This window comes from Carcharodon carcharias, chromosome 13 (genome assembly GCF_017639515.1).
Source record: "Carcharodon carcharias isolate sCarCar2 chromosome 13, sCarCar2.pri, whole genome shotgun sequence".
In the NCBI taxonomy this organism is placed as follows: Eukaryota; Metazoa; Chordata; class Chondrichthyes; order Lamniformes; family Lamnidae; genus Carcharodon; species Carcharodon carcharias.
Window position 1 is genome coordinate 140,106,358 of NC_054479.1, and position 13,338 is coordinate 140,119,695.

The following is a 13,338-nucleotide window of genomic DNA, read 5'->3' on the forward strand; positions in this document are numbered from 1 at the left end:
TGGCCAATATTTATCCCTCAATCAACACCACAAAAACAGATTATTTGGTCAGTATGACATTGCCATTAGTGGGAGCTTGCTGTGTGAAAATTGGCTGCCATGTCTCCTACATCACCAACAACACTACAGCTCAAAAGTACTTAGTTGGCTGAAAAGCCCTTTGGAATATCCAGTAGTTATGAAAGATGCTATATAAATGCAAGCCTTTCATTCCTTGAATGCTCATTCACCTGAGTGAAATATATTTTAAGAGTTATTGTCGATAAAAGAGACATGTTGCTGAAGCACTAGCATCTTGTGCTCACCAGGACAAAGGCAAGAATGCCAAATTTCAAAGGATCACAACAACTTATACTACAGATGAAGAGGATGCTGATTGGTTGGCAAGTCAACGCCCTTTTCTCCCATCATACAGATTGTTGCGATTGTTTGACATTTGGCAGGGCGTGTTTCCAATTTTGTTACACATAGTACTGAAGGCAGCCCTTATCTCACAGGGCCTAATGTCTCCTCTCTCTTTCCCTTTTTTTAGTGGCGCCTTTTCTGAAGTCGTCATGGCGAAAGAAAAAAACACTGGGAAAATGTTTGCAATTAAATGCATCCCAAAGAAGGCATTAAAAGGCAAGGAAAGCAGTATTGAAAATGAAATTGCAGTCCTCAGAAGGTAAGGAGTTGAGAATTAATGTAAGAACCATGTTTGCCAGGTTGTGAGAAAGACGCAATTACTGAATTCATTGTTGCACAGGGAGGTGTGCAAAATGTTTTACATTCCCTGATGTAGGCGTGGGAATGATATTCTGAGATTGTAAAAATAGCACAAAGTTGAATCAAATCACAATTACATAATTACTAAGTAATTAGAAGCATTGAAACGTTGATAAAGTGTATCATGTATGTGTATATATAGATATGATGTATAGTTTTTTTTCATTTATGGGATGGGATGCCACCACCTGTGGCATTTCACTAGCTACAGTTGTTATATGGTGGAAGTGCCTGACTCCTACTCTTCAGAAGTAATAAGCAACCCTTTCACTAGATGATTACTTGTCAGCAGTCAAGTTTAGATGAAAGAGGCAATTTTGAACTAATTCACTGGGTGTAGACCTAAGTGGAACACTGATTTTACACCCACTCCATATTACTCATTAACTTCAGTGGAGAATAGAAATGGGCGCAGTGGGAAACCAATGTTGCATCAATCCCATCAGCTTCCCAGCTGCCGCCTCGGGTTAAGTTTGCCTCATTTAGGCGATGTGTAAGATCAGTGTTCCACATGATCCAGTATGTTTCCCACCCAGCAAGCTGGGTTCAAATTTCCCCTGTGGTATCTACGGCTGTAATGCTAACCTGCCTTTCTCTTCAGAGATACTGAAGGGCTTTGTACTTTCAGCATTTTCCATGTTTTTGTTTGGTTTCAGACTTCCATTATTTACTGCCTTGTGTTTATTTTTCTTTTGGCAACTATGGCACTCAGTAGGGCATCGCAATATTGTGCCAATTCTTGAGACATGGCCAGGTGGGGATTACCAGCTTGAAAAGTTTAGTTTAAAGAAGCTAATACAATGGGGCTTTATTTTGCTTGGAAGTAAAACTTGCTTTTTAAGATATTTATATTTTCCCTTTCTCCTGGTCCCTGTACACTGCAGCATGTTAGACCAATGGACGACAGTAATGGTGTATCTAGGCTTCTACTCAATAATTAACAACAAACTCACCTCTAATTCCAGTCTCTCGCACATACTCGATTTTAATTGCTCTGCCATTGGCAGCTGTGCCTTCAACTGTTTATTTGAATTCTGGGATTAGCTCCCTCTTCACCTCTTGGCATCACTTTTCTCCTTTTAAAACACTTCTTTGGAATTCTCTATCCCAGACAGCTGTGGATGCTCAGTGGTTGATTATATTTGACGTGGATGTGGATAGATCTTTGAACATGAAGCAAAACAAAGAATATGTGGAAGATGTGATAAGGTGAAATTGAGGTCAAAGCTCAGCCATGATTTTATTCACTCACAGAGCAAGCTTGAGGGGCCGAATGGCTTACTCCCATTTCTTATGTTCTTAAGTAAGTTTTTGGTCATCTGCCTTCATATCTCCTTACACGGCTCGTTGGCAAATTTTGCTTGATGACACTCCTGTGAAGTGCTTTGGGAAGTTTTACATTACAAGTGCTATATAAATGCAAGTTCTTGTTGTTTTAATAGATGCATGAGAATAGACAATCTGGTTCATGACTGTCCTTTAGAGAAGGAAATCTGTCATCCTTACCTGGTCTGGCCTACATGTGACACCAGACCCACAGCAATGTGGTTGATTCTTAAATGCCCTCTGAAATGGCCCAGCAAGCCACTTAGTTGTATCAAACTGCTAAAAATTCTAAAAGGAATGAAACTGGATGGATCACCCGGCACCAACCTACAACGGAAACATCAACAGCAAACTCAGCCCTGTCGACCCTGCAAAGTCCTCCTTATTAACCGCTGGGGGCTAGTGCCAAAATTGGGAGAGCTGTCCCACAGACTAGACAGGCAACAGCCTGACAATGTCACCCTCACAGAATCATACCTTAAAGATACTGTCCCAGACTCCACCATCTCCATCCCTGGGTATGTCCTGTCTCACTGGCAGGATGGACACAGCAGAGGTGGCAGCACAGTGGTATACAGTCAGGAGGGAGTTGCCCTGGGAGTCCTCAACATTGACTCTGGACCCCATGAAGCCTCATGGTGTCAGGTCAAACATGGGCAAGGAAACCTCCTGTTCATTACCACGTACCGCCCTTCCTCAGTCGTGTTGTGTGGCATCACCACCGTGCTAAACTGGATAGATTGTGAACAGATCTAACAACTCAAGACTTGGTGTCCATGAGGAGCTGTGGGCCATCAGCAGCAGCAGAATTGTACTCAACTGCAATCTATAACCTCATGGTCCAGTATATCCCCCACTCTACCATTACCACCAAAGCAGAAATCAATCCTAGTTCAATGAGGAGAGCAGGAGGGGCATGCAGGAGCAGCACCAGGTATACTTAAAAATAAGATGTCAACCTGGTGAAGCTATAACACAGAACTACTTGCGTGTCACAGTGAAAGCAGCAAATGATCAGCAAAGCTAAGCAATCCCACAACCAGCGGATCAGATCTAAGCTCTGCAGACTTGCCACATCCAGTTGTGAATGGGGTGGACAATTAAACACCTCACTGGAGGAGGAGGCTCCACAAATATCCTCATCCTCAATGATGGGGGAACCCAGCACATCAGTGCACAAGATAAGGCTGCCGCACTTGCTACAATCATCAGCCAGAAGTGCCAAGTGGATGATCCATCTTGGCCTCCTCTGGAGGTCCCCAGCATCACAGATGCCAGTCTTCAGCCAATTCGATTCACTCCATGCGATATCAATAAATGACTGAGGGCACTGGATACTGCAAAGGCTATGGGCCCTGACAATATTCTGGCAATAGCACTGAACACTTGTGTTCCATAACTTGCAGCAACCGTGGCCAAGCTGTTCCAGTACAGCTACAACACTGGCATCTACCCAGCTATGTGGAAAATTGCCCAGGTATGTCCTGTACACAAAAAGCAGAACAAATCCAACCTGGCCAATTACTGCCCTATCAGTCTATTCTCCATCAGTAAAGTGATGGAAGGGGTTGTCAACAGTGCTATCAAGCGGCACTTGCTTAGCAATAACCTGCTCACTGACACTCAGTTTGGGTTCCGCCGGGGTCACTCAGTTCCTGACCTCATTACAGCCTTGGTTCAAACATGGACAAAAGAGCTGAACCCCAGAGGTGAGGTGAGAGTGACTTTCCTTGACATCAAGGCAGCATTTGACCAATTGTGGCATCAAGGAGTTCTAGCAACACTGAGGTCAATGGGAATCAGGGGGAAAACTCTCCGCTGGGTTGGAGTCATACCTAGCACAAAGTAAAATGGTTGTGGTTGTTGGAGGTCAGCCATCTCAGCTCCAGGACATCACTGCAGGAGTTCCTCAGGGTAGTGTCCTCGGCCCAACCATCTTCAGCTGCTTCATCAATGACCTTCATAAGGTCAGAAGTGGGGATGTTCGCTGATGATTGCACAATGTTCAGCACCATTTGCGACTCCTCAGATACTGAAGCAGTTCATGTCCAAATGCAACAAGACCTGGACAATATCCAGGCTTGGGCTGACAACTGGCAAGTAACATTTGCGCCACAGAAGTGTCAGGCAATGACCATTTCCAGCAAGAGAGAATCCAACCATCGCCCCTTAATGTTCAATGGCATTACCATCACTGAATCCGCCACTATCGACATCCTGGGTGCTACCATTGACCAGAAACTGAACGTATAAATACTGTGGTTACAAGAGAAGGTCAGAGGCTTGGAATCCTGCAGAGAGTAGCTCACCCCCTGACTCCCCAAAGTCTATCCACCATCTACAAAGCACAAGGCAGGAGTGTGATGGAATACTCTCCACTTGCCTGGATGAGTGCAGCTCCCACAACACTCAATGAGCTCAACACAATCCAGGATAAAGCAGCCTGCATGATTGGCCCTCTTCCACAAACATTCAGCCCCTCCACCACCAAAGGACAGTAGCTACAGTGTGTACCATTTACAAAATGCACTGTAGGAACTCACTAAGGCTCCCTAGACAGCACCTTCCAAAGCCACGACCACTACCATCTAGAAGGGCAAGGGCAGCAGACACATGGGAACACCACCACCTGCAAGCTCCCCTCCAAGCCACACGCCATCCTGACTTGGAAGTATATCGCCGTTCCTTCACTGTTGCTGGGTCAAAATCCTGGAACTCCCTAACGGCACTGTGGGTGTACCTACACCACATGGATTGCAGCGGTTCAAGTAGGCAGCTCACCACCACCTTCTCAACAGCAACTAGGGATGGGCAATAAATGCTGGCCCAGCCAGCGATACCGACATCCCATGAATGTATAAAAAGGGAGTATACAGACTATCTCCTGTTTTCTGCCTCTTTCCTGGTCAGCAGCACCTGCCTCTCCTTGGCTATTGTTTCAATCATACTCAGAAGCATTTAACTTTGGTTTTCAAATATGCTGCATATTCGTATCCTCAAACAGAACCGTGTTGTACTTATTGGCCCAGATTTTCCGGCCTCTGGAGAGTTGGAGACTTGAGGTACTCCGAAAGATAGGCTGGAGACCCATCGGAAGTCCTGACGTAAGCACATTCCCCGGTTATTAATGCGGGAAGTTTAGACTTCTGATTGCCAATTTCCCCAGCCCGAATTGCTCCGTGGTTGGCCAGAACCATGCAGTCTTGGGCTGTTTGTCCTATATTTACCCGGTTTTTTACCCGGATTTATTTGGAGCTATTCATAGCAGGTATAAAACCTGTCAAACTCTTAAGGGCAGAATCTTCTGGTCGGCGTGCAGGAGTAGGCCCCGCATGCTGACGTGTAACATGGCGTCCCGATGTCACCGAGCACCATTCCGATCTTCAGTTCGGCAGGCACGCACCGGAGTCAGCTTTGGGCCCACCGAACTGTCAAAGGCCTATTAAGGCCATCAATTACCTAATTGAAGTAGTTGTCAGCGCTGCCCGTCAAATCTTAAGGTTGGCGAGGGGGGGGGGCTCGGGGGTGAGCGGCAGGCAAAGAGCCCAGGCGGCCTTTGCACTTCTCATGGAACCTCGTCCGCGGGTGGGCTGAGATTTGATGAAGGTTTTATAACTTTAATAAAAATTTCTATTAAAATTCATTGACATGTCCCAGCTCATGTGACACTGTCAGGGGGACATGTCTGAATGATTTTTTTGATTTGTTTTTTTTCAAGTTTTCATAATCAAATTAGTCTCCCTGAGGCTCAGGGAGATTTCTGCGCTGTTTTGCACACGTGTGAAAGAGCGCAGGCCCCCCGACTCTCCCTCCTCCCCCTGCCCGCACAGGTAGCGCTGAGCGCTTCTGGGTGCACGTCACGCTGGGCGAGCCTTAATTGGCCCATCCATGTAAAATTGGCTGGAATGTTCAATGCACTTCAGAACCCACAGCAATGTTCAGCACCTCCCCCCACCCCACCCCAGTATCAGTCAGTGCTCACCCCCATCCCTTGTCTATCTCTCGAACACCCAACCCCCCTTAGCCCCCCCTCCTACACCCCCGAGCACCCAACACCCCCCCCCCCATCCTGGGCAGTGCTCACCTCAAGCCCTCGTACACCCTGACTACCCCAACCTAACCACCTGAAACACCCAGGTTCTCCGAACGCCCGATCCCCCAACCCACCCCACCCCCCCCGCCCTCGACCAACCCCCCCACTCCCCGACACCCCCACCTTCGACTGTCCACCTTGGAACCGCCCTCCCTACTTAACCGACCAGCCGACCCTCCCCAACTCTTGACTACCCCACCCCACCCCCAACTGACCCAGCGACCCCTATGACCACCTCTGACTGCATCCCCCCCCCCGACCAGAGCCAACCACCTCTCCAATTACTTTATGCGCTCATCTTCTCCCTGGTTTCCCAAAGCGGCACTTAAACGAAGGGAGCTTTAATCTTATTGGTTTACGGCAGGTAGCCCTGTACAAAGGGGGCGTGGCTTCACATCCCCCCGATGCTGCTTGCCCTGCACTGGAAGGAGCCTGGAACCAGGAGCCCGGAACGTGGCATGCTTCACATTCCTCAACCAGGCCCAGGTCGGAAGCCTGGGCGAGAAACGTGCAACTCCAATCCAAGCTAAGTATAAAAAGGAGCAGAGTGGCAGTCCAACGGTGATTGCCTCTCCCTCTATGTTGCAGTGTGGGAAGGGAAGTGAATTCTAAAGGACTGTGTACATCACCATAAACGAGTCAAGTCTCGGGGAACAAATTTGTATTCAGCAGGGACTTAAATGCATTTGTGTTGGATACAAATATCGCTCTTGCATAAAGACCTTGAAGCCAATCTCTAGTCTTGTTCCGCAGCGTGGCAAAGGTCACATCATCTGAGGAAAGCGAGGGACAAAAATGATGGATCGAAAGAAACAATGGATACTTGACAGGGTTTGGAACACAAAAATATAGGGAGCTAGAGCCAAGGGAAAATAAAAATTGACTGCCTTCCCAGCATATTTAAAACAAAACAGAAAAAGGAAAATTGCAAGAGAAACGCCAATTTAAAAAAAAACCTTAGAAAGTGAAATGTTGTAAAGCTCCAGAAGATAGTTAAGCAGAACCTCCCTTAACATTACTGTAGATGACGGGAATCTGAAATAAATACCGAAAATGTTGGAAATACTCAACAGGTCTGGCAGCCCCTTCAGAAAGAGAGTTAAGGGCCCAGGTTTTCGCATTGTCGGGAAGATGCAGAATGCTGGGCGAGGACCTGGATACAGATGTTTCGCCTCCATTTCTGACAGATCCCATTTTCATCTGTTGGGGAAAGGAGGTTGGGGCTTGATTCACACATAAGGGAAACCAAACTCAGTAGGGCTATTTGAACTCGACCCTGAGTTCAAACAGACCCGGTTTCCACTGCAGCAAGAGCCTTAACCCCCAGTGTGGGAGTCACAAATTTTTAGAGTTGACCTAAATGCTCTTGAACGGCAGATAAAGTCTATAGAACTGTCATTTAAACCCCCAGCCTTTGAAAAAATTAAAAAAGGCTGCTTGTGTCAGTGAAGGTTGAAAAATCTCTGTTCTAGCAGTTACAATAGCTGTTTGTTCACATTGCCCCAAAGGTTGCTTTTCACAAACAATAATTATCCCAGCAGGGGAGTTTATAGTTCATGTTGACAGCTCAAAGGGGTTATTAAAGGATTAGCTGTCTTTGATGTGGGTTAATGTTTTTTACAAGTGATTAAGCATTTGAGATTTAAAAGTTTTTAATAGGCTTTCATTAATGGGAGTGGTTTTTTTTAATATAGTGAAGGCTGTACTAGATATTTAAACCTTTATTTTATTTCATCTCAACATTGCTCCTGAGGTCTGCCCATTCTGGGTGCTGGGTGAATTGGCATGGAGGGTATAAGGGCCAAGGAGGATGGATGGGTTGGCATGAGTTGGTATTAAGTTGGCATGGGGTTGTAAGGGGCCATGGGGGATGGGTGGTTGTCATTAAATTGGTATGCGGGCGTGGAAGTGGCATGGGTGGGGGTAATGGGGTGTGAGGGGTGAGGGCTAGAATATTTAACTAAATAACTGGGTGGAGCCTCAAGGAACTGAGGCAAGTTTTTTAAACAGCCTGCCTTGGCACTTGGCAGACTCTGAGACTGCCTCCAATTTGCATCTCAAAGCGGCGGGCCCAAATCTACCCTGTCCCTGCCTCACCCAAAGTGAAAATTTGCTCTAAAGGGGCACTTTGCACTGGGGTGGATCTACTGAGTCAGGAAATTGCCTGACTTGAGCTGCCCACTTTGGTAGTGAAACTCCGGCTCAATGTTTCAGTTGGATGACCTTTCATCAGAGCTCGAAGCAGATGTGACTGTGAAAGCGAGTTCTTGTCGGTACCTGATCAAACGTGAGATTGGAAGCGAAAAGCAGTGAAGGTGAGCAAGGCAAAAGAGACGACCAGAAATCATGTCAGAGAGAAAGGCAGAACTTCTTTAAGGTGGACATTCCTGGAAGGGAGGTGGAAGTGAACTGAACATTGAACCCAGAGCAAAACACAGCAGAGGATGCAAATCTGAAATATAAACCGGAAACGCTGGAAACACTGGGCAGGTCAGGCAGCATCTGTGGAGAGAGCAAAACTGAGTTAATATTTCCAGTCAATGACCTTTTACCAGAACTCAGAACCTGCTGAACATTTGCAGCAATTTCCGTTTTTAATTATTCATTACCTTTAAAAGCCTGTTTACAGTGGCTTCCTGGCCAGAACAGCCTAATCTAACAGCCACAGAATGTGGAGGAAGATAACAGATAGAGAACAACAAGGTTTCTAATGCACCTGGTTTACTGCCATAATTATATTTCAAAGCATATCTTCTATGCAACATGTGTGAAGCTGGCTGTCAGATCTCACATTGATAAGGAACAAACTGCTTCTGGCTATAAAAGAAACCTTGAACCTGAATATATTTTTACTCAAGGTGCAGTCAAGGTCCTCCTTTGACATAGGTGTGCGACACGGTTGTAATATTTATTTCGGGCAGGGCCAATTCTTGCCGTCAATTTACAAGCTTGTGCCAGTTGGCTTATTATTCCCTCTAAGCTGGGGCAGTTTCGGAACCGCCACTTGGCACAATAAACTGGCCGGGCCCGGCAAAGAAAAGTTAGAGGGAACCATGGGTGTCCTGACTCTTGCCAAAAGTTGCTGGATCGAGTTTCTGTGCGCCATAGGCCAGAGTTTTACCTTTTGGCGTGCGGGCGCGCGCCTGACTTCCCCGAGCGTAGCGTGACGCGCGAGGGCGTGGGGTGCGTTCCAACGTCATCGCGCCACCCTCGCGATCGTCTTGCTGGGCGGGCAAGCGATGAAGACGGAGGCGCGCCCGCCTCCACGAGGTAAAATCACGGCCCGGCGTGGGGGTGGTGGGGGGGGGGGGACTGCGGGCGGCGATGGGCTGCCCCAATGCCCCCACCTGCTCCTGCCGAGCCCGCCCGACGAGGGAGAAATTCTGGCCCCTGATGCCTCTTTTGCAGCAAAACATTGCAAAAAAAAAAACCAGCATGCTTAGAATGGAACCAAATGATAGTGATTTAGTTTTCCAGAGCGCTGCCTGTACAAATTGATACATGCTGTAGGCTAGAGGTTTTATTTACCTTGCTCAGAAACCGTCAATTTTCAATGCTAGAAAAACAAAAAACTGCGGATGCTGGAAATCCAAAACAAAAACAGAATTACCTGGAAAAACTCAGCAGGTCTGGCAGCATCGTCGGAGAAGAAAAGAGTTTACGTTTCGAGTCCTCATGACCCTTCGACAGAACTAGGTGAATTTTCAATGCTGTTCGTTAGGAGATGGTTCGATGTGCTGCAGCTCTACAAAAGTGAGTCATTCAGAGAACTACACCCTACACGTTCGAGATATTTACAATCTTAATCCACAGTGGCAGTGCTGCTGAGAAACTCTCAGAGCCATTCCAGACTTTCCTGACATGGAGGAGCTGGACAGTGAGGTCATTAGAGGCCATTGACTGTCTTGCCAGTGGTAAAGCCCCAGGAAACGATGGCATTCCACCTGAAATCATCAAAAACTGTGAAACCAGCTGTGCTGTGGCACCTCCATCGTATTTTGCCTGTCTCCGCTGGCAGGACTGATTTGTGCCGCAAGACATGCCTGATGCCAAAATAGTCACCTTGTGCAAACAGGAAGGGGATTGCAGTGACCACAACAATTACTGAGCGTCTCCTAGTGAAGTATAATGGGGAAGGTCTTTGCTCGTGTTGCTCTGAGCAGATGGCAGACCCTGGCATCGCACATCTCCCCCTGGGTCTCAGGGCAGCGTCAGAGACAGCAGATCGACAGTTGACATGATCTTCTCACTTTGACAGCTCCAGGAGAAGCTCCACGAACGATGCAGACCGCTCTACATTGTCTTCGTAGACCCCGGCAAGGCCTTCGACCTTGTCAGCAGAGGTGGACTCTTTGAACTGCTGCGAAAAATAGGCCCGCCCGCCTGGGCTCCTGGGTGCCATTTCTTCTTTCCTTGAGAACAAGGCACTGCTGAGTCCTGGCGCCAGCTCTCTTTGGCATCTTTTTCTCCATGCTGCTATTGTATGCTTTTGGTGGCTCATACGAGGATGTTTACCTGCAGGTCAGAGCCGATGGCAAGCCGTTCAACTTGGCAAGAATGCCCAACAAGACCGAAGGGCTTAATGTCCTGATTTGTGAGCTGCCCTTTGCTGACGGGGCCCTGTTGGGATCCCATACTGAAATTCACTTGCAATGTGTTGTGGATCGTTCTCCTGGGGTTTCAAGGAGTTCACACTGACAAGCAACGTCAGGAAGACCAAAGTTAAGAGCCAGGACATAGAAACTCCATCTTCCGTCAACACTGACAGCCTCACTCCGGTGGTTGTCGACAGCTTGGCATAACTTAGATCAACAATTACCAGCAACCTTGATGCCAAAATCAGCACCAGGATTATTGCCAAGGCCACAGCTGTCACGTCAAATGTTGAGAGGCTGCGTGTGGACCGGCAACAAACTAACCGAAAACACAAAGCTCCGTGTGTACCAGGCTTGTGTTCTCATTCTCCTCTGTTACAGTAACAAGGCATGGGCAGCTTACACAAGCCAACGTGACCGAACAGTTTCCACCTTGGCTGCCTCAGACGAATATTGGGCACCTCCTGGCAAGACAGAGTGCCGAATATGGAAGTGCGTCAATAGACAAGGATCCCCAGCATGTTTGCTCTTGAGTCAGTGGCGAATCCATTGGCTTGGACGTGTGAGCCAAATGGATGATGGCTGCATCCCCAAAGACGTGCTCTGTGGTGAGCTTGCTAATGGCACATGACCAACAAGTCACCCGCATTCTGCGATACAGGGATGTCTACCAGCGAAACTTAAAGTTGACCGGGATTAGAGTCGATGCTTGGGAAGCCCTCGCTGCTGACCAGAGTTCCTGGCGACAAGCGGTCAGGAAGAGTGTGGGAAAAGCAGAGGGATAAAGAAATGACCAGATGGCGGAAAAGAGAGTCTGCCGGAAGAAAAAAAAACATCAGTCAACCTTAGGCCAACGCTGTCCATCTGTGCCAGCTGTGGAAGGGACTGCCACTCATGAATCGGCCTTTACAGACACAGCAGACGCTGTTCAACCCAGAAGTGATGTAACCCTGGACGCAGTCCATCATCTCCTAGAATGGACTGATGCCAAAAAAAAGTCCTGCTGCAATCTGTGTTGTATATTATATTCCACCGTGTCGCAGATTCTTCAAACATTCATGCTGGTGAAAAATCTGACATGGAAATCCCAATGCTGCCTTTGCCCTATGCCCCACATACTACACACCATTGCAATAAATCATTCCAAGTTAATTTTCTTTAGGCCTTGTGCACTGGGTTGTAAATTAAAAAGCATCCTGCACCATTTGAAATAAAAGTAAAGTCAGTTCCCTTATCTTGGTACCTTAAGCCCCTTACATTGATACAGTCTGAATTGAGACTTTTATAATTGCAAGAAATGGAAGATTCCTTCTTGACAATCTTGACTAGATTAGAAGCCTGTGGAGCGCTCCGACATACTGACCAACTTATTTCTCCATTGTACTTTAACTTTACTGGCATTTGCAAATCATGTTGATGGAACAGGCCTTAAACATTTTCCCTGCTGTTTACATCTACAGAAACTATGGGGTAAATTGTCCTGGGTGGGTTGCAGAACCAGATGTGGCAGGTGGCGGGATGACAGATGAAACCTTAACTGGAGGTGGCCAATTAAGAAGCGGCCTTGGGAAGCCCCGCCCGATTGGTGATGGCAGTCGGGCTCCAGGGTTGGGAGGTTCAATCATCACAGCCCGTGGACTGGGCCCCCAGCTGCCTTTGCATTGTGGGCAATGCTTAACTATTAGCAGTGGTGCCGAGGAGATACCTTCAGTGGAAGGGAAGTCGCTGTCATTGTAGCAGGATAGTCACTAGTGGAGACATCAGTCCCCATGAAGTGGCTGCAAGGGCACACATGCCAGCTGCCTTCAGATTGACCTGCTTTGTGAATTAGTACCACAAATAAATTTAAACCCTTGAGTGAGTCACTGTTCGAACCTCCGTTTTTAGGCCCCTGACACAGTGGGGGCTTGTGTGCCCCGGGGAAATCCCTTGCGGCCGGGAAAGTTAACAATAAGCAGCTAAACACCATCCTTCATGGGATTGTTGCCCTCGCTGGGCAGCTTGCGACCGAACCCACTGGTCCACCTCTGGGAAAAGTGTTCAGAAGCGAAGACATGTTGGGAAGCTGCCCCGACATTTACCTTCCCCAATTTCTTCACGCCGCCACCTCCAAAACTGCCACAGTGTGGGCCTGGGAAAATTCAGCCCCATGCATTGAAAAGACTGTCATCGATGTGACTTGCGTCATTGTTAATTATGGTCACATTCAATTTTTCCATTAGGCTGCAGTAACCTGCAATGTGCCATGTAGTGCAACAAACAGGCTGTTCACAGGAAAAGAACTATTCAACACTTGCATGCACTGCCTCACGTTGTTTTGCAAAAAAAATTGGATAGTGAGGGAAGATCTATCCTTGTAAGGTAACCAAAAGGACCAGGCAAAGCAGATCAAAGTCGAGGAAAGTGTCTGCTGAGGCTCCCAAAATGTTACTTGTAGGAAATTTCAAGAACAGTAAAAGGGGAGGCGTGAATAATAATAGAGAAGTAAGAGGTGAGGTGGGGGGGAATAAGAAACCTAATCAGAGGGGGCAAAGAAGCAAAAAGGTTCAGTAGCAAAAG

The 13,338-nt window shown here is 47.4% G+C and overlaps 1 protein-coding gene across 1 annotated transcript in view; it reads left to right on the plus strand.

The window, feature by feature from the left end:
- camk1da (calcium/calmodulin-dependent protein kinase 1Da) overlaps positions 1-13,338 on the plus strand; it is a 426,293-nt gene that overhangs the window by 152,719 nt on the left and 260,236 nt on the right. Inside the window, exon 2 of the mRNA XM_041203439.1 lies at positions 533-664. Coding sequence (XP_041059373.1) covers positions 533-664 — 132 coding nt within the window. The remainder of the gene's footprint in view (positions 1-532; positions 665-13,338) is intronic.